At 41.6% G+C, this 25,678-nt stretch overlaps 1 protein-coding gene across 1 annotated transcript in view; it reads right to left on the reverse strand.

The window, feature by feature from the left end:
• CCDC147 (coiled-coil domain containing 147) overlaps positions 1-25,678 on the reverse strand; it is a 146,488-nt gene that overhangs the window by 113,097 nt on the left and 7,713 nt on the right. The window contains exons 3-9 of the mRNA XM_006880173.1: positions 23,135-23,283; positions 18,910-19,066; positions 17,935-18,129; positions 13,535-13,672; positions 11,380-11,539; positions 8,381-8,463; positions 5,162-5,353 (exon numbers count right to left, since the gene is read on the reverse strand). Of these exons, the coding sequence (XP_006880235.1) occupies positions 5,162-5,353; positions 8,381-8,463; positions 11,380-11,539; positions 13,535-13,672; positions 17,935-18,129; positions 18,910-19,066; positions 23,135-23,283 (1,074 nt within the window). The remainder of the gene's footprint in view (positions 1-5,161; positions 5,354-8,380; positions 8,464-11,379; positions 11,540-13,534; positions 13,673-17,934; positions 18,130-18,909; positions 19,067-23,134; positions 23,284-25,678) is intronic.

Below are 25,678 nucleotides of genomic sequence, written 5' to 3' on the forward strand. Positions count from 1 at the left end.
TAAGAACTACCTTCCCTCTGTAACTTGATTTGTGCCACTATTAGAACCTCTACTTGAAATATTATTGCTTTTTAATTTTTGACTCATGTACTTTTAACTTGTTAGTTAAATTTGTGTCTTCTAGGCTGCAACAGTTCCATGATACATCTTCAAGGATATGAACATGTATGGCTAAGCACAATTGATATCAGTACATCTAAATTCCAAAATCAATCTCCACAATAGTCTACATGTTTCCTATTGCCAAAGGGGCCCTTTAGAGTAGTGAGAAAAGATCTTCACCCTGAAGCCTACAGCGTCCCTTTTCAGCAGGAAGTAGCTAAGAAAATAGACCGTCCCCTTTTCCTTATGAATCAGGGTGAAGTCTCTCTCAGGGAGGAGTGACAGAGAATGGCAATGGACACAATGACAAAGGAGATTAATCAGAACTGGCTTTGACAAGCACTGTGGCAATGGGAAAATTAAAACAGACTTTCAAGGGGCGAAAAAAAAAGAGGAACAAACTGGGGGGAGGATAGAGAAAATAGTGCAACAATGAATGAATGGAAACCCCAAATCTCTGTAAATGTTCATTAAAATTAATAAAATTTAATTTAAAAAAAGACTTATCATATATCCATTTGTTTACAGACATTTGCAGTCCCTGTTATAGGAGGTGCCAGTTTTTGGGAAAGGACAGCATGCTTGAAAAGTTGGAGGTTCAAAGAAAGACCTTCAACGAGATGAGTTGGCAATAGTGGTGATAATAGTGAGGTTAGCACAGAGAAAGAAGGCTTTGAAGGTGCCACAAGATTGGGTGTTGAATGTGGGATCACTAGGAGTTTGCTGACTCAGTGCATCTAACAATACTATAAATATAAGAAAAAAATATCCATTACCATCAAGTCATTTTGACTAATGGCAACCTTCCATTGGGTTCCCATGACTGTCAATCTGACCAGGAGCAGAACGCCTCCTCTTTCCTCTTTCTCCCACAGCGCAGCTGAACCACTGGTCTTCTGATTAGCAGCACCCCTTGTAACACACTAGGACACCATGGCTCCTTATTACTTGGCAGGATCCCGAATATGGGGGGGAGGCATTACATAAAGCCCCTTGTTTCTAAGAGCTCATTGTAAATGGGGCAAACAAATGTGCAAATAACTGTCCTAGAGACAGCACTGCCATTCTAGTGACTCATCAACTAATCTTTGTGGAGTACAGTATAGGCACTGACTCACTTCACCTGGGATGGTCTGAGTTGGCTTGGCCAAGGACACAGGCATTTGAACCGGGTCTTAAGGAATAGAAGGTTGTCCTACAGAGAAGGAGAGAGGAAACTTTCCAGGAAGAATACTCAAAGATTTTATTACATAGTTCAGAGTATCCCAAGAGCTGTGCCCTAGAAGAGTCACGGGTGAGTCCTAAAGCTGTGATCCTGTTACAGGGCGGCCAGGTGAGCACGGAGCAGCTGACACATCTGGGTCAACTCCCTCTCTATCCTGAAAAGCATTTTCTCAGTTTCCATGTGCTACATCATGGTATTTTCTGTACATGCTATGATGTGAAAAATGGTAGGAAACCATACCTACCCCAAGGAACTGAGAGTTAACAGGGATTGGTAAACCCAAGAGTAATAATAAGACTCACGTATTAAGAGTTAGCTCCCATGGTGGCATGATGTCATCCCGGAATGGACAGCGGCTGATTATCAGGAAGGAGAAGATGAAACTAATAGATGGCATTTTTGTTGTTGTTGTTATGTGCCATCAAGTCACCTGTGACTAATAGTGACCTAATACAACAGCTCTGAAGCCTACCCTGTCTTGAGTCAGTCTCACTGATTTCGACACACCTACCCCCATTGCTGCAATTACTATGTCAATCCATCTCAGCCAGGGTCTTCCTCTTCTGCGCTGTCCCTCCAGCCTGCCGAGCATGATATCCTTCTCCAAGGATGAGTCTCTCTGGGCCACATGCCCAAAGTAAAAATATAGAAGGCTTATACGATTAAATATATTGCTATTCCACTCCACAAGGTTGGCTGTGCCTGGTCTTGGCCAGGGCAGTATGAGTGGAAGTGCCCTGTCCCTCACTGTGACAGCAGAAGCTCTCATTTCATCATCGTCTTCCCCTGTATTTCACTCTTGGTCCTCTCTCCAATGGCCACCATGTCTCAGACTGAGTCACCCAGAAGAGGAGGGTACATGAAAGAAGGCAAGCTGACCCTCAGAGACGATGTGAACAAAAAGTAATCTTCATTACTGTAAACCACTGAGATTTGAAAATTATTTGCACAGATTAAGTTACTTGGTACGGAGGCTAATGTGCTAGTCTCAGCATGAGAACACGAGGCCTGAACTGACCTCTAATCATCCCTCAGTCAGTAACAAATCAGTGAGTTAGAAAAGAACTCCACCTCTCTGCTGGCTCTCCATTGGGGGTATGAGATTCCCTCAGTCTTTACAAGGAAGACATGTCTGGCCAGGACTGGCCTGAGCAGCTGTGTTCAATTCCACATCCTGTAAACATCTGTTCAGCATTTATTTAGTCTAGGTGGGAAGAAACTGGTTTCCTGTGAATAACGCTTGTTTCCCACTTTATTTCTGTTTATAACTAAAGTATTGGCTTCCCTCTCTGTCATGTTCTTTGAGATTCCACTCCAAAAAAACAATACGAAACTCAAGCATGTCAAGAGCACTGGGAGTGCTGTTAAATTTGCTGCTGATTTCAGTGAAAAGATGGGAGAAAGAGCTTACATTGCACAGTAGACAACATTTCACTAGGAAAAAAAAGTCACTAAACAAAGCTTTTTTTCCCCTCCCAAACTCCTCTCACTCTTATAACTAAAACTTTGCTCCATCGCAGAACTGCTGCACCACCCAGTCTGTGAACACACTAAATTAAAAGGCTTGCTGAGCTGATTCTTAGACACCCTATGTGGTTGGTTTTCAAGGATGAAAATCTTCACAGAAGATTGTCTCATCTTCTCTCACGCAGTTGTTATTGGGTTTGAATTGTTGATCTTTTGGTTAGCAGTCAAATGTTTTCCCCACAGTGCCACCAAAGTTCCTTTGAACCCACTAAAAATATGTGCTAAGACAAAGAGGATAGATAATGAACACTGCACTGGAACAGATGAGGGGAAGGACTGTCCGAAAGCAATGTGTGATTAGGCATCGTACGTATGACAACAATCTGGAATAAGAGGTGCATTGCAAAGTAGATGGGGATGGGGGAAGGAGAAGAGAAGGAGAGGGAGGAAAAGAACAATAAATGTATGAAAACCAACCTTTATGTAAACTTTCATTAAAATCACAGAGATGGAAGCAACCCAAGTGCCCATCAACAAACAAATGAATATAAAAACTATGATATATTCACACAATGGAATATTATGCAACATTGAAAAGTAATGAATTCATAAAACATTATACAACATAGGTGATCCTGGAAGACAGTATGCTGAGTGAAATATCTCAGCCACAAAAGGACAAATACTGCACAACACTACTATTATAGGAGGACTGACATGGGAGATTGGGGGGAGAAAGGGGAAAGAATGGATAGATAATGAACACTACACTGGAACAGATGAGGGGAAGAACTGTTTAAAAGAAATGCATGCTACGCACTATATGTATTAAAACAATCCCCAGAATAAGGGGTGCATGCAAAGTGGATGGGGGGCAGGAGGGAGGAAATTGTGCAATAATGAATGAATATTTTTTTTAAAAAAGGAAAAGAAAGTGAAACTGAGGGAGGGAAGGGAAGAGAGGGAAGGAAATGTACAACAATGAATGTATGAAAATCCAACTTTTCTATAAACTTTTGCTAAAATCACAATAAAATAAAGTATACTTTTTTTAAAAAATCAGCGTTTTTAAAAAAAAGATAAACAAATCCCTGAAAGCCTTCGCCCTCTTCAGTGATTCACAAGTAGAGGAGATCTGGGACCCAGCACCCAGCTTATGGACTTCTACTTCCGGTGGGGTCTGTCATATTATCCCCAGGTGCCACTGAGTGAGCACCAACTCAACACTAGGAACAACAGAAGGCCTCACTGCACGGCCTCGTGCCTCCTCGCAGTCTCTGCTGTGTTACCTCCAGGGTTGTCACCACTCTGTAAATTCATCTCATTGAAGGTCTTCCTCTGTCACTGATCCTCTTCTTTTTCCAAGCATGACGTCTTTCTCCAGGGACTAACCCTTCCTGGAACCATATACATGGCCCAGGTGTGTGAGAGGAAGTATGTGGGGTTTAGGTTAAAGACCTTAAGACCAAAACTCTGGTGCCTATTCCAACTCAGCAGAGCTACTCCATGGGTTTCTTGGCTAAAGAATATTTGCAAAACTGCATCACCAGGCTCCCCCCGTCGTCCTCCCAGACGGCCTCTAGCCACCAACCTTTAGGTTTGTAGTCAAGCATAAACCATTTATGCCACCTTGGCTTCAAGACTGGGTTTGTTGGTTTGGTTTGTTTTTTTTTTTTTAATTTTAAATTGGTTCTAATGAAAGTTTACAGAGACTTGGGATTTCCATTCATTCATTGTTGAACTTTTCTCCCTGCCCACTCCGCCCTCCAATTCACTTTTCTTTTTGAAAAGTAAAAAAACTAATACTTTCATTGTTATTCAATCCCTCCTCCCAAGTCCACTCCACCATGCTACCCTCGTTCTGAACTCCTGTCACAACAACAATATCCAATCATATATCCCTTTTAAACAGATTAGATTATTTAAGATGTTCTTTGACTCTGAGACACATTTAAATGATGCCAAGAGTCATTCACAATTTAATATGAGGTCATTTCATTGAGTATTTTCTCCTAACAACCACTGGGGATCCCTGTGCCACAGAGCCAGGAGTCTCACTGACAGGTGGGAGTGAGGAGGAGTTGAGAGATGGTAACGTTCATGGCCCTGGTGTGCCCGGCTCAGAAAGGACCCAAACGCAGTGCACTTGAGAGAAGGAGCACACCTGAGCACCAGCAACTGAGAGAGACGGGGGTCCAGAAACAGGAGATGAGAAAGCAATAACAGCAAGCTTTGGCGCTTTCCCAGTCTGGTCCACAGCTGGCGACAAGACGCCTTTCCTCTGCCAACATCACTCTCCTTGAACCTACACAAACCACACCCCGGCACCCCGTCCCTGCAACAGCCTGTGACAGTGGAGCAGCTTACCTTCTGGGTGAGCTCACTGGCTTCATTGATGTAGCGATCTCGTTCCTTTTCCAGCTGGAAGATGATCTTTCTCTGCTTCTGAGCCTCTTCCTTGTAATTCTGAATTTCCTCCTCCAGGTTTCTCTTGGCTTGTTCGTGGAGCTTCACCAGGTCTATCTGCTTCTGGGTCGCGCTGACCGCCTTGAGCATATTCTAAAAATACAGACAACAAAGTGCCCACATGATGCAAAATGTTTAGGAATATTTTTTTTTTTGCTTCTGCCACAGCTCTGAAATAATTCAATGCATTGACTCTTAGATAAATAAAAATAATTATTTTCTCTACAGTTTAGTAAGAGCTGCTTACGTTTATTTTCCACAAGGTACTTTAGATGCATATTTAAGTGTGCTACTGATCTCAGTCTCCCTAAGAACCAGGCTGTATACTGGTCCCGTTTTAGAGGGAAACTGAGACCGCAAGAGGCTAAACTACTTCATTAACACGCCTAAGGTCACAGGGAGCTCTGGTGGCCTAGTGGTAAAGAGTTGTGCTGGCAACCCAAAGGTATGCGATTCCAACTCATCAGCTGCCCCATGGAAGAAAGATGCACCAATCTCCTCCCATGTGATTAACTGCCTCTGAAAACTCACTGGAAGATCAGCCATGCGTCAGTTATAACTTGACAGTAAACAACTACAAGGTCGCATGCTCAAAAATGGCCGAGTCAAGATCTGAACCTGAGGCTAGGTGCTACCAAAACCAATGTTCTCATACTCTAATTATATGGGGGGGGGGGGGGTTAGAACAACTGAAACCAACTATGGTTCTTGGTCTCTTATTCACTCACTCATTCACTGTCCACCACTGAGTCAGCCCAACTCACAGCCAACCCTCCATCTGGTGTCCAAGCTCTACCGTGTGTGGGAGATGGCCCTTCTTTCTCCCATGGCACTGTTGGGGGATTCAAACCATCAGAGCGGCACAGCCCAGGGGTAAGCACCTATTAATTAACCAATTAACTCTACAGACAGTGTCACCAGGGCTCTCGTCTCTCTTACCAGGAAATGAAAGAACTTGAGTGTATTAAAAATGCAGGTACCCAAGTCCCAAATGCAGAGAGAGGCTGGATCCAGCAGGTCTGAGCTGGAAGGAGGCACCTGCATATATGAGAGCTGCATTGGTGATTTCTCTTGCAGGAATGGATGTACCGTGGCATCTATTGGGATCTTGGCTACCCAAGCTCCCTGGAAACATAGAGAACCAGTGATATCACACTGCCAGTCATGTCCATGCGAAAAAGACCAGCTCTCTAGTCAGAGCTGGATGGACCAAATGACCCTTCCCAGGGAGACCTGAAATGGGGCCTTCCCATTGTTTTCAGTTCAATAAAAGAAGTCAATGTGGGACCTTTTGGCAGCAGACATTTTTCTGAGTTGACACAGAGAGAGACAATTAAGGCAGAAACTCTGGAGGAAGCTGAGTGGTGCCGAGAGCATTCTGTATATCTCAAGAATGTCAACTCCTGAGACCCAGCTGCAGCTCCAGCTCACACGAGACCCCTCAATTCTCTTTTCAAATCTCTGACCCAGACAGAACCACATGACACTGCATGACAGTTAAAAAGTTAATTAAACCTTGGCTGGGAGACATGTAGAAACTAAGAAAGGTCAGCTTCATTCCCAAGCATTGCATTAAACACTTGATTTGTAAAAGACAAAGCAAAGCCTCTTCAACATGACAATGAAAGAAAAAGAAGCAAAAATATATTCCCTTTGCTTCCTGTCAAACCACGGTGCTCACTCAGTGAAGCTGGCGTCTCAGACCAGGGTCAGAAGAGTGTACTATTTAATAAATGTGAGGGATCGAACACCGTGACAGGGAAGAGGAATAGGTGTCTGCCCTACTGACCATAATCAAATTCAACAAATCACTGCTGTGCCGTGGGTCCTACAATCACCAACATATAGAAAATACACTTTGGTTAACTGCTGCATGAATACACTATAAATGTGAAAGCATAAACTCAATAATGACGTTTCCATGTACAAATGTATAGAACAAAGAAACCATTTTTAAGATATGGGGGTGGGGAAAATTCAATGACTTCTTTACAGTGAGATTAGCATATAGAGAGGACCATTTTTCCTACCACTTCCTATGAACCCCGAAATAGTCCACGCATAGCTAAAAATCAAAACAAAAGAAGCCACTGCCTTGGAGTCAGAGCTGACTGGTAGCTGACCCTTCACTGGCTTTCCCAGGCTATAAATCACATGGGAGCAGACTTCTTCTCGTTCTCCCATGCAGCTGCGGCTGGAATCGGCTCGCCAGAGCGGCATGGCCTCTGAGGCAGCAGTGAAACCCCTTTGGAGCGTGCCAGCTGATCCTTGCTAGCATTTGTTCAATTCTAAGACACTCTTGGGTTGCTTCCATTGTGATGAAATGAGGCTGTCAGTGCCAAAAGCAAGAAAACTCTTCTAGAAGCAGCTTCCCAGGGCACCAGCTGCACCTGGCCTGTCTCGTCATGATCCTTGGAGAAAATCTTTGAGCAGAGACCTTGGCCTTAAATCTCTGAAAACAGTTAATATCCTGAAAGTGGCTATCAGTGAACAAATCCCTCTGGAAGTTGCTGGAACCTCCTATCTTGAGTGGAGGGATCTCTAAAGCTTTACCTTCCAGCAGCCTCAGCCCTTTCCTGCAGCTTTGGACCAAACTGAGCTCAATGGTTATGAGGGTTCAAGAGCATCAGCAAAATGCAAGACAGACAGCAACGGGGAGAAGCTGGAGGAAATGTTAAAGGCTTTTGATATTACCAAGACGCATTATTACACCTAACACCTCAAAGTTAAAACTTCACGAGCACTTACTTATCTTTCCTGGATTAGCAAAAGTTGCAGATTATAGACATTAAATTCAGAAATTCTGATCAACTGCTTAAGATGCCAAAGAACACACCAGCAATAAAAACAGCATCCACAAAACACTCTTAAATCCCCTGCTGGTTTATATGCTAATTCTCCCAAGTCCCTTTGTGCTCACAGATGATAATGCAGTTTCGATGCACTGCCAGTGAATGGCAGACTGGAGGCAGCTGTTCAGAGGAAAATTGAGCACTATTATTTATTCTAATCTGCTTTTGTTTGCCTCCGAGTTTTCTCTCCCCGTACAAGTGGTTATAGACGGATATTATAGCACTAAAGAAAGCCATTCATTTACCAGTTTTACTGCAGTGAACTCACCTTATTTAGTATGTCCCTTTCTCTCAGAAGCTCATCCATGGCTTTCTTATCAAGTTCAGCCTGTTTCTTTGATGCCTCCACCTCTAAATCAACAAAAGAGGAATCGTAAGTATAGTCGATCAAACTAAAGAGTCTGCCAAGCCCAGGGAGGATAAAAAAGAAAACGGCTTTACATTTTTATCTGTACTTATAAAACTTGTTGCTGTCAAGTCGGGAGCAGCACGTGGGTAGCTCACATGTGTCAGAGTAGAACTGTGCCCCACAGCTGGTTTTTCAGAAATAGATCGCCAGGCCTTTCTTCCAAGGCACCCTTGAGTTGACACTAATAGCCAACCTCTCTGCTAGCAGCCAAGCTAGCTAACTGTTGTTCTCGTTGTTGTTGTTGTTGTTGTTGTTGTTGTTGTTGTTACTTATCATTGAATCGGAACTGACTCATAGCTGACCCTACAGCAGGTTTTCAGAGGCAGTGAGTCGCCTGGGAGGAGACTGTCCATCTTCCTCCCACAGAGCAGCTAATGGATTTGAACCACGTGCCTTTTGGCCGGCAGTGCAGCTCCTTACCATCAGGCTACCAGTTATTACCAGTTATATTATTTCTCGTCACCTAATCTCCCCTATAGAGGAGCTCTAGTGGACTAGCAGTAAGGAGTTGTGCTGCCAATTCAAAAGCTGACGGCTCAAATCCACCAGCTTCTTCTTGGGAGAAAGATGGGCAATCTCCTCCCATGTGATTTACAGCCTCTGAAAACCCATTGAAGGGTCAGCTATGAGTTAGTTTCGACTTGACGGCAAGGAGTTTGAGTTTTTTGAATATCCACTGTAACAGTGAAATAGGCCCAAGAGTTCTCAACAGGCAGATAGAAACTGTGGCCAGCAAGATTAAGCCACGTGCCCAACGTCCACAGCCAAGAGTGACAGTGACCACAGCCTGGCTTCTCTAGCTCCAAAAGCCTCTTTTTCATTCTTTTTTGACTGTTTATGGAATCAGAACTAGAAAATAAAATTATAAGTAAGAGGAGCAAAAGTGAAAACGTTTACACCAGCTTAAATTCACTTAATATTTTGATTTGAGTTTCTAGATTTTTTCTTATGCAAATGCACAAGCATCAGAGGGGAAGGCCCTCTATGAAGTGGATTGATTCAGTGACTGGGATAATCGGGATGGGAATGTCAGAGACAGTGCGACTGGCACAGGACAGAGTTTAGGGCTGTTGTACATAGGGTCACTATGAGTTGCAAGCTACTCGATGGCACATAACAACAACAACATGTTATTTTGAAGCACGCTTTTCTTCACTAACAGGTATAGAACAAAAGCCTTTCTGTGGTATAACTGACAGCCTGGTGGCACAGTGCGAAACATGTCAGGCCTCAAACTGTGAAGCTAGTGTTTCAAACCTATCAGGCTTTTCAAGGAAGAAAGATGGGCAGTTTCTGCCCACAAAAATGTACAGTCTTGGAAACTCAGTGGAGGGACAATATAAGTTAGAATCCACTGATTAGCTGTGAAATATCTACTTTATCTAGTGTTCCACTTTCACTACTTAAGTTACTTCCAAGGCTGTGTAAAATTATAAGCAATACTCCGGTGAAAGTTTCCGCTCTGGTGATGACGGAGTTGTGCAGTCAACCCAAAGGCAAGCAGTTCGAGTCCACCAAATGTTCCAAGGAATAAACCATGCAATCTCTTCCCATGCAATGTACAGCCTCTGAAGAGAACCCACCAGTCGGTTAGCTCTAAGTCAGTTCTGACCCAACACCAGTGAATTTTGAGGGGTTTTTCCAAGGAGAGGAAGCTCTGCATCAAAGAGGATATATTATTTTAAGACATGTCTTGCTTACTCTCGATTTTCTCCATAAACTTAGTGGCAATTTATACCCACCCCCAATGGATATTATCATTCTCTTTGAGTTGGATTTCTTTTAAAGTATTTCCCTTCTACCCATTGACTATTAGTGAAGCTTTTTTCCTCCTGCTTAATGACCATTTATTTTTATTTCTGTCATTTCAAATTGCCTGCACTTGTCCTTTACACATTTTTCTCATAGCTTATTTATCTTTTCGACAGATTTATGAAGGCTCTTTACACATAAGAATACTAACCCTTTGACTGAAATAGTTTCTCAATTTAACTCTTGTTTTTACAGAGTATTTCATTGCATCATCACTCTTGAAACTTATTTACTGCCAGACATAAGTCATTAATGCACAAAGCAATTATAATTTTCATTGCACCAGGTAGTTATGACACTGTCATAAATACATGTTGAGTTGTCGGTAAGTGAAGAGTAGGTGTACAGGTAATGTTACTTTAGTGACAACTTATGAAAACACCTTAAGTTTGATTTACATCACACTGAAGCATTATATCTGCTAGAAAGAGTAGTGTTGAGGGTTTTGGGGGTGTTTTTTTTCTTAAAAGAAAAGATGTAAAGCTAGGTATTCAACATAATGTCCCCTCTTAGAGTTGTGGTGCTGGAGAACAGTCTTGAATAAACAATGGACTATGAAGAAAAAAAGATAAGTCTGTCTTGGAAAGGGTATAATCAAATTTCTCCTTGGAGGCTAGAATTTTGAAGCTCCAACTAACATACTTTGGGCATGTGGCCAAGAGGGACTGGTCCTTGGAGAAGGACATCATGCTCAGAAGGGTGGAGGGACAGCACAGACAGGAAGACCCTGGGATGAGATGGATTGATACAGTAACTGGGGTAATAGGGGTTGGCGTGTCAGAATCAGTGAGACTGGCTCAGGACGGGACAGGGTTCAGAGCTGCTGTACATAGGGTCGTTATGGGTCACAAGCAAGTCAATGGCACGTAACAACAATAACAACAACATACTGGCTGTTTACCAATTTTAATGTTGCTTACTGTGCTGTATTCTTGTAGCATGGTTTGTATTTGTAAAAGTGGGACCCTGGGTTGTCAGAGAGCATGCGTCACCAGAGAAATGTTTGTAAATGAATAAAGCAAAGCACTAAATGATCACTGATCTACCTCTCTCTAATCCAATAATCTGATTTTTTAGGGTTTCCTTTTGCTGTTCAGCTTCTCCCTTTTGATCTTCAATCTGGTGCAGCTTCTTATGGATCTGCTCTCTTACTTTGTTGAGCTTCCCGATGTCAGCGCGCATCTGATGGATTTCTTCTTCTTTGGCCTGTAATTAGTGGATAAGAATTACCAGGATGCTTGGTAATAAGGGGTCAAGTGACTAGACAATGGAGAACTCAGAATTAATAAAAGAAAACTTCCTACATGTGTGAAGTTGTCCTGTTAAATTAAGTCCAAACACACAAAGATTTAGGATGAGACTGGAAAATTCCATCCTCTCATTAAAACATGTGGTCGTAAAAGCTGAAAGTAAGGGCAAAAACGGATGAAATCTGATGTCTCTAGGTGCACTCTTACTGCTGAATGCAACACAGTAAGAACTCTAAGATTCCTACCATAAATATATAAACTTGGTACACAAATACTGTATTTGACTAGCAACTGCCATGGACTCACAAAGTAGTATTTTGCAGGAAGTTATCAAACAATATAAAACAATCATTGTTGTGAGTCATGTGATCACAAGAATGGCCAACACTAGAGAAGTTGAAGATATTTTAACAGCATGCATACAGGTAGGCAAAGCAGTAATTAGAGGACCATTCTGCATGATGGTAAAAATGTACCCTAAAAAATTATTCTATCCTAGGAAAGCATAAGATTTTTTTATGCTTAGATTCTTTTAAATATAAATTGAATTTTTTTCTTAAAAAACTCTGTCATTTATAGAAATAACTGTAAAGGTTGTCAAAAAGTCTTCTGCAAAAGTTAGCAATAAACTCAGCTTTGGACAAAAAAGAGACTACACTATGTCTGTTATCCTTAAATTATTGGTAGAAGTAGAATGCTCAGGTTTAGGGATCTCATAACAGAACTATCCCATTTCCCAGTGGGACACCATCCCCATAATCCAAGGAGAAAATGTGTGACATAAATACTTTTAGTTTTACTTTAGAAGCTACATTATTTTGCCTTGAGTATTGATTTTACCTTGGAGAATGACACCATGCTTGGAAGTGTGGAAGGATAGTGCAGGACAGGAAGATCTCAGATGAGATGGACTGACACAGTAAGTGGGATAATCGGGTTAGGTGTGTCAGAGTCAGTAAGTCTGGCTCAGGATAAGGCAAGGTTCAAAGCTAATGTGCGTATGCACACCATGAGTCATCAGTGACTGGATGGCACATAACAACAGTGTTCACTTCACCTATATTTCAAGTGGCAGCATCCTTGGGGGGTGTGGGGAGGTAGGGTCTTAAGTCAAATCATTCTGGGCTGCTTTAAAAGTTCCTCACACCCCACAGGATCCAAATTAGTTAACTGTAAAGATGTTGCCCTTCACTAATTATTAACCTAGATGCCACAGTTAAGCCTCAGAAAAACTCAGAAACTGAGTATGTGTGCTTTTATTGGATCCTCAAAAGCACCTGTAACAACAGGGGGGAAAACCAAAACAGATTCACTGCTCAAATCTATACTTTCTTTTTAACAGGTCACCTGTCCTATGCCCCATACTATAAGATAACCAGTGTAAAGCACATAAATTTTTCAGCATTAACAGGATAGACATAAAGCTCCTCTGTTCAGGATCAGACACACAATATGAATCCAAGTATAACATTTTTTTTATCCAAACTTCATTTGCAAGCCTTCTTCAATGAAGCAGGAAGAAGAGGAAACCCATCTTGAAATTTATATTGGATGAATTAAAGTAAAGTAAGGGCCCAGTTGTATCAGCCACCATCCATTAAGCAGTGGAAAAACAAAATCTGAATGCTTTGCTATTCACTCAGGTAAACAGTTTCTAGCTCCAGGCTACTGGTTACTTGCAAGACTAAATTACCAAGGGAGCATTTTAGCTCGCTTTGGAAAGCATTTGCATAAGCTCATCATCAATAATCAGGTTTGTAATTTACAAGTAAGAATGAAACTTATCAACTGGTCTGCTTCTAGCCATAAAGTCACCACAGTAGTCTTGCGCCAGCCTGGGGTGCATCAAGCCATCTAGGGATACTTAAGCAGGGGCTCAAACCGCAGAGGCAAAGCCACATTCATAGAGACTGAGGGAGGGTTAGGGTTAGACATGTCACTCGGGGTTTACTTTGAGCTCCAGGGCCTTTTGCTGGTTTTCCTGGGATAACTGCTCACAGGCCAAGCTGTGCTGTTCATTCTCTTGCTGAAGTTTCGCATTTCTCATCTGAAACTGCTCCAGTTCCTTTGCAGCTCTCTCATTCAGGATCTGGAAGGTGTGGAACAAACCGGTTAAGGCTCTTTAATCTGATTAAGATACATGCATAAACACAGAGGCGATCCCACCTAACCTCAACCACAGAGAGGGGTTTTTTTCTTGTCGAAGTCATTCTCTATGCCTGATGAAAGCACCAATGCACACAAATGAGTAATGGTTAATAGCTAAGGAAAATGCCACCTTCTGATGAATAATACAGTGAATATAGAGTGCGTGTGAGGGTGTGTGTGTGTGTGTGTGTGTGTGTGTGTGTGTGTGTGCGCTGAGAGCTTCAGGAAGTCTTGTTCACAGGTGGTGGATAAATATTTTAATGCCAGGTTACCATTTGGCAGGCTCCACATACACCATAATTGTTATAATCATTGCAAATGAGCTAGAGATTCAAATGGAGTTTATCAGCAGTGGGACAAGAAGCTACATCTTCAGAAGCAAATCCTGCATTAACATGCCTACAACATTGTCTCCAACAGCATCGTTTACTAACCCCAACACAGAACTAATTCCCCTTTAATCCAACCCAAGTACAAATGGTGGAAGGGCAGCGCAGGGCTTGCAGTGCTTTTCAGCCATCGGAGGTCAATGTCGTTCAATCTTTCTTTTCCTCCCTGCTTTGAGGACCCTTAGCAGACACAGTTTCATAAGAAGAGGATTCTGTTTGGGGGAGGCCATTCTTACTGGGGGAATGTTGGGAGTTAAATAAGCTAAAGGAAAAAATAGAGTATTATTTAGGTACTTCCTCTGAAACTTAACTTCGATGTATACAAAAGCCAAACATGGAAGGGATTCATCCAGTTTGCCATCAGAATGTAGCCAGCTACCCTAAAAACGAGTCAGCTATGAGTCTTACAACTCAACTGGATGATACATAAAAACCGCCCTAAACATAAAACATTCTTACATGAATCTTACATTTTTATAAACAAAACACTGTAGTTTTAATACAGCATTATCATGAAAATTCTATTAAAAGTCTCTCAAATTTCATGCTCAAAGATGTTTCATCTTTTTCTCCTAGAGAATGAACTTTGTGTTATATGTTTGTATCAAGTTAATAAATCAAATTACAAATAATTTCTGTAGAAAAATACTGTGTGACCTAATAATTCTGTGGAAACAAAATTCCTAAGATGCAAAAGTTTCAAGAAATCATTTTTTTCTTCCTAAAAGACAAACATTTCAAGAAAACACTTCCCTTCCCTCCCCCACCCCATTAGTTATAGGAATTGCTTCTTTAAGAAGAGATGTTGTTGTTGTGTGCTGTCAGGTCAAATAGACCCATAGCTGACCCTCCAGCAGATTTTCAGAAGCAGTAAATCACATGGGAAGAGATTGTCCATCTTTCTCCTACACAGCAGATGGTGGATTTGAACTGTGTACCTTCAGGATTGTAGTGTAGCACTTTACCACTGGGCCACCAGAGCACCGTCTTCAAACCCACTGTTATCAAGTTGATTTTGACTCATAGCAGCTCTTCATCAATTATCTGAGTCTGTCAATCTTTATAGGAGGAAATTACCTATCTTTCTGCCTCAGAGTTGCAAGTGGATTTGAACCACTAACCTTTTGTTTGGTAGCCCTATTTGTTACACATTATACTACCAGAACTGGACTGGTGGCTTAGTGTTAAGTTGAAATGCATTCAAGCTGAAGGCTTCTGGTTTGAATACCTCAGCTTCTCCGTGGGAGATGGATGGGCAATCATCTCCTGTGCAATGCACTGCCTCTGGTCTGCTACAGGTCTGTTCCTATTCCATGGCACACAACAACAGCAACAACATAATAGAAGGGAATTCTATACTGTCAATCCAAAAGCACGTGGTTTGAATCCATCAGCTCCTCCACAGAAGAAAAATGGACAATCTCCTTCTATGCAACTGTTTCTTAAAACCCACTGGAAGGTCAGCTATGTGTGTATATAACAACCTAATAGTGAAAACGTTTCTTTATTAAAAATGCATAAAAACGGAGTATAACTTGAATTTGAAACTTAAAAATAAACCTGGAATTAGGAAGCATTATCTATACAATGAAATACTATAAAACAATGAGGCTGCCAAAGTGAAACACAGGCATACACTCTGCAAAACAGAAAAACAGAATTTTATCTAAGGCTACAAAAAAGGAAATGGCTGGTGAAATAGGGGAAGCACCCAGATCTGAGGCTGCCGAGTGTGAACTGCAGAGATAGAGAGAGTCATTTTTACCAGGTGAACAAGCAACAGGACTGCGTTTTATCAGAAAAGGGAAATATGGCCAAAAATTATGAGTTTGTTAAATCACCAGCTTAAACTTCTAAGCATCAGTTACATCCTGAGATTTGTTACACTTGGAGGTCTGTTACATCCTGATGTTTATTTAACAAGACATTCTATCAATGGTAATTAAGTCAATGTACTGTCACAGTTGCAGCCTGTCTTTCCCCTTGTTTTAAGGTAACAAATTATGCTTTTAGGATTTAAAAACAGACAACAGGAATGAAATAAGAATTTCAGAAAATGAAGTCTCATGGGGCCAGGTGGTCAGGAAATCATACCTGAGGCTTGGTTGCGGGGCCAGGCGGTCAGAAAATCATATGTGAGCCTTGGTTACAGGGACAGGTGATCACCTGTAAATCACACCTGAGGCTTGGTTAGCAGGTGCTTGCTTCCTCATGGTCACTGTCGTGACACAGCACTGATTCCACCTCAGCCTTGCCATTTCTAACCTAGTCCCTAGACTCCTGAAGGAAACAGATCAAGGCCTATTTTTTTAGGCCAAATTGAGTGAACATTTTTAAAAGACACCTTCAACAAACAATATCTCATCCAAGTCCTGACTCCTGATCTCTCTGTATTACCAACAATTACATTTTACAAAGGAGCTGAACTGCCTTTCTAGAACAGTTGTTGTTGTTGTTGTTGTTGTTGTTGTTAGGTGCCATCGTGTCGTAGACAATTCACAGCGATCCTATGAATGAAAGGCCTGAGCACTGTTCATAGAGTTTCCAGAGGCAAGTCATTTCGGAAGTGGATGCCACTCCTGCTTCCAGGCTTGTTTTAGTTGGGAAGCACAGCCAACACTGTCCACCATGGGTAACCATTACCATGTTTGGCATATCAGTGTCCCAGTGTTCATCATCACAGCAACCACAAGTTACCTCTGCACAGCAATGCACAGACCAGTGCTACACCACCTAGAACAGTAGAACTGAATATTCCAGCTCAATTTCATGATAGAGTTTTATTTGAGGATAGGAGTCACTCCATTTCAGCTATGTCAGTACCTCAGCTTGGAGGTTCGCTATTTATAGAGCATAAATGACCTACTGAACTCTTTGGAGTTGGACCTTTCCCGATGGTGGAAGTCTTGACACCATGTCTATTAGACATATGTGTCTACTAAGCACAACTGAGGAACGGAATTTTTAAACTGTATTTCATTTTCACTAACTTACATTTAAGTGTGTGTGTAGCTCCACGTAGCTTGCTGTTGCTGTTGGTTTTGCCTTAATGTCAGATCCTACCCATAGCTGATCCTCCAGTGGTTTTTCAGAGGCAGCCAATCACATGGCAGGAACCTCCCCCCCATCCTTCTCCTGAGGAGCATCTAGCGGATTCGAACCACGTGCCTTTGGGATTACGGTGTAACCAGTTCACCAGTAAGTCACCACTTACTAGGCCACCAGGGCTCCACATGTAGCTAGTGGCTACTAAATTAGACAGCTAAGTTCTATCACCACATGGCCACACAAGAAGGCTTTTCACAAGCACAGTGCTGTACAAGAGACATCACACACACACACACAAAACAAATAAAAAAATCAACCATGCATCCTATTTGACTTCTGTTTTGTAAAGTACAAAGGCAGTAAAGTTAAGTTTGTGCTCTGAATTCAAATCAGAGATGGCTTTTCCCCCTCCAGTGACAGCGGGTGGGGCATAAGGAGATTCTGGGTGCTAGTAATGTTCTATTTCTTGAGCTAGGTCAAAGTTACCAAGTCATGTTCAAATGGTGAAAATTCATGAGACATTAGATTGTGATGTGTACTTATCAGTGTGTATGCTACACATGGCAGGGAAAAGGATTAAACAGAAAGCAATTCACCTAAAGAACTGAGGAGAAAACAGGAAGACAGAGCTGCACGCAAGAGCCAAAGGCCAAATGCAGTGTATAGGCCTCGGTAGGGAAGAGAGCTTGTGACTGCCCAGAGAAAATTCAAAATGCTGAAAACGGAGCAGCCGAGAGCAGAGGAAAGGCGAAGGCCGCCGCCGCACCTTCTGCTCCTTGAGCTGCTGCTCGAGTTTCTGCAGCTCCTCCTTGCTCTTCTGCACGTACTGCTGCAGGGCCCTGATCTCCGACTGCTTGGTGTCCATGTCCGTCTGAATCTGCTTCAGCTCTTTCTCCAGCTTTTCCTTCTTCCGAGACTCTCGCGATGCTTCGTTCTGGCGTAGTTGGATCTCTTGTTGGAACTACAGACACAGAAAGGCGAGGACAGGAAGAGATGAACGCACCATGATGGGCCTCAGCACCCCTCTTTCACTCTGCAGTGCCCTCTGCCCTTAAAACAATCCTCTTTGCACACCCTTGTTCCAACTCCTCCAGGCCACAGAGCACTCTGTGTTGTTTATCAGGGTTTCAACTCCAAACGCCCATCCTTATGGTCAACAAGTCCACAAAGGCAGGGCGCAATTCCAATTGAAGATGGAAGCCCAGGGTTTTAGGGAAGTCAAATATAGCATCCATTTAAAGCTCTTTCAACAGAGACTAAGTACGAAATTGTGTACCACATGAATCATACATGATACTACACAAAGCACTACGGCTTTATCATGATGTTCAGAGTCTAGGGAAAGTCTTTTTACTGAATTGCATGCTCATAAAAGGAAATCTCCTGTTTTCATCATGGAGATTAGACCTTCAGATGCATTCAGATGGACAGCTTCCTTTCAAGGGAGAAGGGCCAGAGGAACTACTTTTGCTGTCTCTAGACACGAGGCCTCCTTGCCTTCGTAAGAGACACCCTCTTGGGCCAGAATTATATGCAGGTAGCACCTGCCTTAGCAATCTCCTGACAAGAGAAAACTACTTTGGCAGGAACAAACCAGACAAATAAGTACAGCAATGGATGCTTCAGCTGGCATAAGGTTAGGCTTGAGAGAAGCCCAAGAGGGAAAGGGAGCCTGGGGGTGGACAAAGCATCACTGAGGGAGGTAGCAGGCCTGCCTCTTGCCTTCCTGGGCTCAGCAGACCTGATTGATGGTTTGTTCCGCCTCCTCCCTTGACCGCTCAGCATCTTGCTGTTTTTCGCTGTGCTGAGCTAAGGACTCTCGTAACTTCACCACTTCTGTCAAGAGCTGGTCCCGCTCCTTGGTTACTTCTTCTTTGAACTTCAGTAAATCTCGGATACTGAAAAAGAAGAAACCAGGAATCTGACTAAGTGGGCATCTTCTCAGGGAAAGTCTATCATCCTGTGAGCACAATTCTGTGTGAAAGCCTTCTGGTCAACCATGACCACTGTTTGGGCACTGAAGAGAAACATTTGAGGAACTATTTGAGATATAACGGAACGGAAGATTCAATAATAACATATATACTACTCCTTTATTTTTAAGAAAGGTTGTGGCTCTGTGTGTGTGTGTATCTTTTATATGTGTTTCTAGTACAGAAAAAGAAACATGAAAATGGTTAACTGGTTACCTCTGAGAAGTAGAATTTAGGGTGCAATAGTGTTGTTGTTGTTAAGTGCCATCGAGCTGCCTGAGATTCATAGTGACCCTATATAAAATAGCCCTAAACCTAGCCCTATCCTGTGACAATCTCACTGTTTCTGACACACCTATCCCCATTACTCCAGTCACTGCATCAATCCATTTATTGTAAGGAGGGACCAGTCCTTGGAGAGGGATGTCATGCTTGGGAGGCTGCAATAGTAGAGATTATTTCTTATTCCTTATGTTTCCACACATCAGTATTATTTAAACTTGTTACAACAAGACTATATTGCTATTGTCACCACTTGTAATTAACCCTGAGGAGATGTCAATTTAGGAAACTATTTGCTAGCTATATCCACCGGAGGGCTATGATTACAGCTATAAAGTCCAAAAAGAAATCTAAACTAAATAATTTGCATTGCAAGTTCCATTCGTCCAAAGAGATTAGTTTCTCCCAGAGGGATGCACACTAGATAAAAGGTTCCCAGGGTTTGGGAAATCATTCATGATGCAAATGTTTGGGAGATGTGTAAAAATATTCCGTGATCTGAATTATAAACCAGCTGCCTCATAGTTTAAAATCCATGGTGTACTGTTGGGCCTGGCTTTCTGAAGAAGAGCATTTTGAGAATGGAAGAAATGTAGCTGGTGAGACATCAGCAGGAGAATCTGTTGACTCGTGCAGCTGACAGCCACCAAACAACTCAAAACACAGTAATGTGACAGTTTATTTACCAACAGCTTTTACATAAATACTTAATAAGGGACTTTTCAAATCTCACCCAAACTCTTCCTCCCAGAGACAAAATCTCAAATCCTAAGGTTGTTCTGAAGATACACACCTACACTTGAACACATTGCTAAAGAGACAATGCTGGACTGAATGGTTTCTTCTATCCTCAATGGTTTCTTCTATTCTCCTTATTCTGTTCAATCCTCAACAGAACATCTATCTGAAGTGGGTGCTCCACGCTGCTCTTGACAAACTACCAAACCCACTGCCAGCCACTCCTGACGCATACTGACCCTCTACAACAGTTACTCAACAGAAGAGAACTGGAGAATTGCCTCTGAGGATTTCCGAGGCCAAACATCTTTATGGAAGTTGTGAATGTGAATCGCTGACTGGTAAGGAATTGTGTTGTTAACCCAAAGGTTGTTGTTGGAATCCACCAGCTGCTCCTCAAGTAAGATGGGCCAGTCAACTCGTGGGTGATGAACTGACTCTGAAAAGCAGCTGGGAGGCCAGCTATGAGTCATGCTGACTAGACGGTATGCAACAACAACAGTGCAATGCTTAGTCCACTGTTCCACTGAGACTTGTCACACTGCCCTTAAGTTTTGCTTAATTGTTCTGAATATGTTTGACATCTTTACTAAAAGATAGTGTTCGTCATTTATAGAGATGACATTTTCTTTTGTTTTTTCCTAGTCTTTTACTCTCTTGCCCTCCTAAACATACTTGTGTTTTGAATCAAAGTTGAATAAATGTACTTAAATATCATAAGTGGCCTAGAGGGAATTTAGATTTGGTTAAGTGTGTACAAGTAAGTGAGTACTCATTTATGACTCATTACTTCATTTAATGCTATGCATGTCCTGCATGTGGAATTCACATTTAGTGCTTTGCATGTCCAGCACATAGAATTCATGGCCTTCGGGGAATTCACTCTCTAATGGATAGGAAAGAAAATGAACAAATACGTTTACTGCAGTGTGATCAGTTCTGTTCTAGAGGTAAGTCTCAAGTTCTATGGAACCAGAGAATACAATGACTCTTTATGGAGTCACTGAAGTACTTGGTCATTGAGGTTCTGGTGGGCAGAGAGTTATAGCAAAGTTAAAGGAGAAATGCTGATGGTGGAAGTCATGATAGTGTTTGAAATGGGTCTTGAAGGATGAATAGTAATCTACTGTCGAGCATTAATAAAAGGCACATCAATATGTGCAAAGTTATGAAGGCTTAAAAGATCCCAACCATTGGGTGAATATCAATATCATGAGAAACAGAGAAAAGACTAAAGTTGTCAATTACTTCCTTTTACTTGGACCCACAGTCAACAGCCATGGAAACAGCAGTGGAAATTAAATGATGTCTCGTAACAGGTGAATCTGCTGCAAGGAACCTCTTTAAAGTATCACAAAGCTAAGATGTCACTTTGAGGGCTAACTTGTGCATGGTACAACTCATGGTATTTTCAACTGTTTTACGTGCATGAGAAAAGTTGGAGAAAGACTGTTGTTATTGTTCTCGTTAGATGCCACTGAACTGACTCTGACGTATAGTGAGCCTGTGAACAGCAGTTCCAAAGCTCACCGTCTCCGGTGCCATTCTGACAGTGTCCACTGTCCTCAAGCCCCTCGGTGTAGCCACTGGGCCAATCCATCTTGATGAGGGTTTTCCTCTCTTTCTGTGACTCTCCACCTTTCTGAGCACAATGTTCTTTTTCTGAGGCTGGACCCTCCTGACAACATATCCAAGGATGTGAGATGAATCCTCACCCTCCTTTCATCTTAGGAGCACTCTGGCTGCACTTCTTGCAACACAGATCCATTTGTTCTTCTGGCAGCCCCTGGTTTACTCAACACTCTTTGCCCATAGCACAACTCAAAGGCATCTGTTCCTCTATATTCTGTCTTATTAATTGGCCTACTGTCAGCTGTGCAGAAGCAACTGAAAATACCACGGCTTGGATCAGGCACACCTTAGTCTCAAAAACCCTACAAACAGTAGCAAACAATGAACAAGGAAGGTTCAAGAACAGATGCCTTTGAGTTGCTCTCTTGGCGAAGAATGTCGACTATAACAGGGGCTGCAAAAAGAACAAACAAATCTAAATGGAGCCATAGTGCATTTTAGAAGTGAAGATGGGGAAAGACTTCGTCTCACATACTTTGGACATGTCATCCCGAGGGGCCAGTCCCTGGAGAAAGACATCGTGCTTGGTAAGGTAGAGAATCACCTAAATAAAGGAGACCTTCAATGAGATAGACTGACACAGAGGTTTCAACAATAGGCTTAAGCACAGCAGAGCTTGGGAGGATGGCACAAGACGATTCAGCATTTCATTCAATTGAACACAGATAGGGCTGCTATGAACTGCAGCTGATGGTACAGAGTCCTGACCACATTGAAGACATTTATGCTGGGTGCTTGCAGGAAGGTCTGTGTTTCAAAAGCAATGTGGAAAAATGAAATGAAGAGGGGCAGCGAGGCTTATTAAGAAACCACTACAAAATCCAGCAAAGAATACAGGGCACAAACCAAGGCAGTTGGTAGTGGGGATAGGAAGGATTAAGCAAACAAATCAGATTTCAAGCATGAGGAAATTGCAGCAGTGAAGAATAAGTGTGTCTTCTTGGTCTAGGACGTAAAGTATTAGAGTGGGTGAAGACACACCCAATCTTGAGGAGCGTATGAGAAGAAATGGCAATCGAGACAGAAAGAATATCAGTTCCAGTCTAACAAGTCTGAGAGAAATAAACTTAAAGTCTTTATTCACTTTGATGGCAGTAGTAGTTATTCTTTTAGAGCCAGAAATTTAATAAAACCACAAACAAGAAGTTGGATTGGTATGCAGATAAAGGGAATAGGAAAAAGATAAAATAGCAATAGAAGGACAACAGTCTCCAGGAACACGAAAATGTAGGAGAGAGCTTTGTATCACAGATAAAGTTCAAGAAAATACTGGCAAATCCCAGGATGTTTTTTGAAGAAGGCCTCTGCAAAAGCTATGTGCATAAAGAAGGTATAACCTACTTGTTATCCTGGTCCAGTGACAGTCCGGATCCTTGCTCAACTAGCTTGGTCAAGTTCACTATTTCCTCCTTCAGTGCAAGAATTGTCTCTGTTGCCTTCTGTTCCTTATCATAGGCTAAGTCCACCATCTTCCAGGCCTTTTCAATTTCCTGGAGGGGCCATGGGATATTAGTGAGTAAGCCAAACTGAAGCCTAATTCAAGATGAACTGAGTAAAGAAAATAATATCACAGTTATAATATAGCAGTTATTTATAAGGAAAGATAATATATATCTATATCTATTTACCTATCTATATATAGATATGAACTTTATATTGACTTATTGAATTGTTCACATAAGCCAGTTAACAGTTGAACAGTACATTCAAGGAACCAGATTGTTGTTTAGGTGAATAGAGCAACAAAGCTACAGTGTATCTAAAGGGTAGTGTATCTAAGAGAGGCTTGCAAGAGAAAATGAAAGCTTATAAGCTTCTAAGGTGTTAGCCTAAAAGTTGTTTGGTTGTTTTGGGTTGGTTTGGGGGTTTTTTAGCCATTACAGTTAGACCCCTGGTCTCCAGCTACCTTAACTGCAGACACATGGTCTTTAAATCAGCATGATCTTGTAAATCATCAACAGCTATGGGACTAAGCTGAGAGAGAGAGAGAGAGAGAGAGAGGAGAAACTTGAGATGAACAAGACTTGTGGTAAGACTTGAGGGAGACTTGAGCAAGACCCTGGTGAGAGTGAGATCCTGATGTTGGTGGTGGAGAGACTGGCATTGCTGTGGAGAAACTGTGGCAAGGTATAACCTGAGGCTTCTTGCATTTGTCAACCCTGAGCAAATCTTGCTGGATTATTCGGATTGAACTGTTGAACTGAAACCAAAGCCTGGACTAATTGAGGAACTGTGCCTTGGGACTATTGGGCTAAAATTTGGATTTGCATTAGTATTCTTTGCCTCCCCCACTCTCCAACTTCCTTCCCTAATTAACCCCATTGTTGGTGTCATAAAGGTGAGTCTGTGGGTCAGCAATGAGTAAACGACCCGCTTGCTGCTGCAGTGACTCTAGAGGCACCATGAGGTGGGGCTATGGGCTCTTTATCTGCTTTCTGCTGTGGTGCAGTGAGGGGCGGTCCTATCATGACTCCCTCTGGCCTTTTCAGAGAGACATTCACAGCCCTGTGCTTCCATGTCCTGTTTTCTGCTCTTTAGACAGCTTCCTAGTCTGACATATTAAAGACAAAATAAGCTTTGGCAAATAAGGAATGAACTAAAGTTTAAGCTCTTGATAAGATTCCAAATAAAAATAATATACTTTGTCCTCAGATCCCAAATAAGCTCTTAGAAGGCAATGTAAGCTCTAGAATAATCCAGAGCAACACCGTCCTCTTTGAACTAATGGCACACAACAACACCCTTGGTGATTCTCATTTTCAGAAATCCATGGCCAGGCATTCTCATCAAATGCTTATAGGGAAAATACAAAAGCCACAACAGAGAATACAAACAATTATTGCTGCAGCTTTGACTTCAGCTCCCTTAACTATTAAGAAATGCAATGTGGACTATGAGAACAAATAACTTAAAAGCAAAATATAGCCATTTGAATAAGAGAGCAAACATAGTAAGTGGTTTAACAGTGTTAAATTTTATACTGCCACTTAACTTTCTTATCAAACACTATCAAATAAAGTGTGTCTCTCTTATATAGTACCAGTCTATAAACTTGAGGTAAAAAAATAGTAATAATAAGATTCACAAGAAATGAAAGGAGTAAAAGAAAGCATTTCCCTTAGTTTAATATATCCATGCTCTCTATTTACATGAGCAAGAGATGTTGCTTAGGTAACCACAGTACATAATTTAGTGGTTTGAAACAAAATACCAGTTTGTGGGAAATGTTCTTCTCTAGTAATCATTTGTATTATTTCTGGCAAAACAAATGAAGGCTATTTAGATTAAAAATAGCATTATATGACATTTTCTCCAAATCAACTTCACCAATTAGATTTTTATCAAGTCATGATTTCTACTTTCAGTGTTTACATTTAAAATTAAAAGTGTTTTCTTTTGGTTTTAATTTTTAGCCATTGCCAAATAAATTGAAGCTGCCTTATGTTGTTTCGATTTTTCAGCAAAGAGAAGAAAACAATTACACTTAAAAGAAAAGTTCCTAAGAATACAGACAAGCCACAATTTATACTGGTCATAGAAATTAACTGCTTGAGTTGGATGATATCCAATTGTATGGCATCAGGAAATTATCTAAAAATGTAAGTTATCTCCTGTACATAAGGTTTTCATTGTCTACCCTCTTATCACCTTGATATTATCAAGAAACACTTATCAGCTTTACTTTCAAAATAATTCATTAATATTTGGGATAAAAAATAAAATATAAAATAAAGTCATATTTCTTCACGACTGAATTACTCTTCTCGCATTATGCTGAATGGGGAGAATATGGGGAGAAGCAAAGGAAAAATACAAAAATTACTATAGGTGGGCAGAGTTCAGTGGGGATTAATTTTATAAAACACAATGTATGGGAATGATTGT

This window comes from Elephantulus edwardii, unplaced genomic scaffold (assembly GCF_000299155.1).
Source record: "Elephantulus edwardii isolate Elephantulus edwardi_28Jun2011 unplaced genomic scaffold, EleEdw1.0 scaffold00006, whole genome shotgun sequence".
In the NCBI taxonomy this organism is placed as follows: Eukaryota; Metazoa; Chordata; class Mammalia; order Macroscelidea; family Macroscelididae; genus Elephantulus; species Elephantulus edwardii.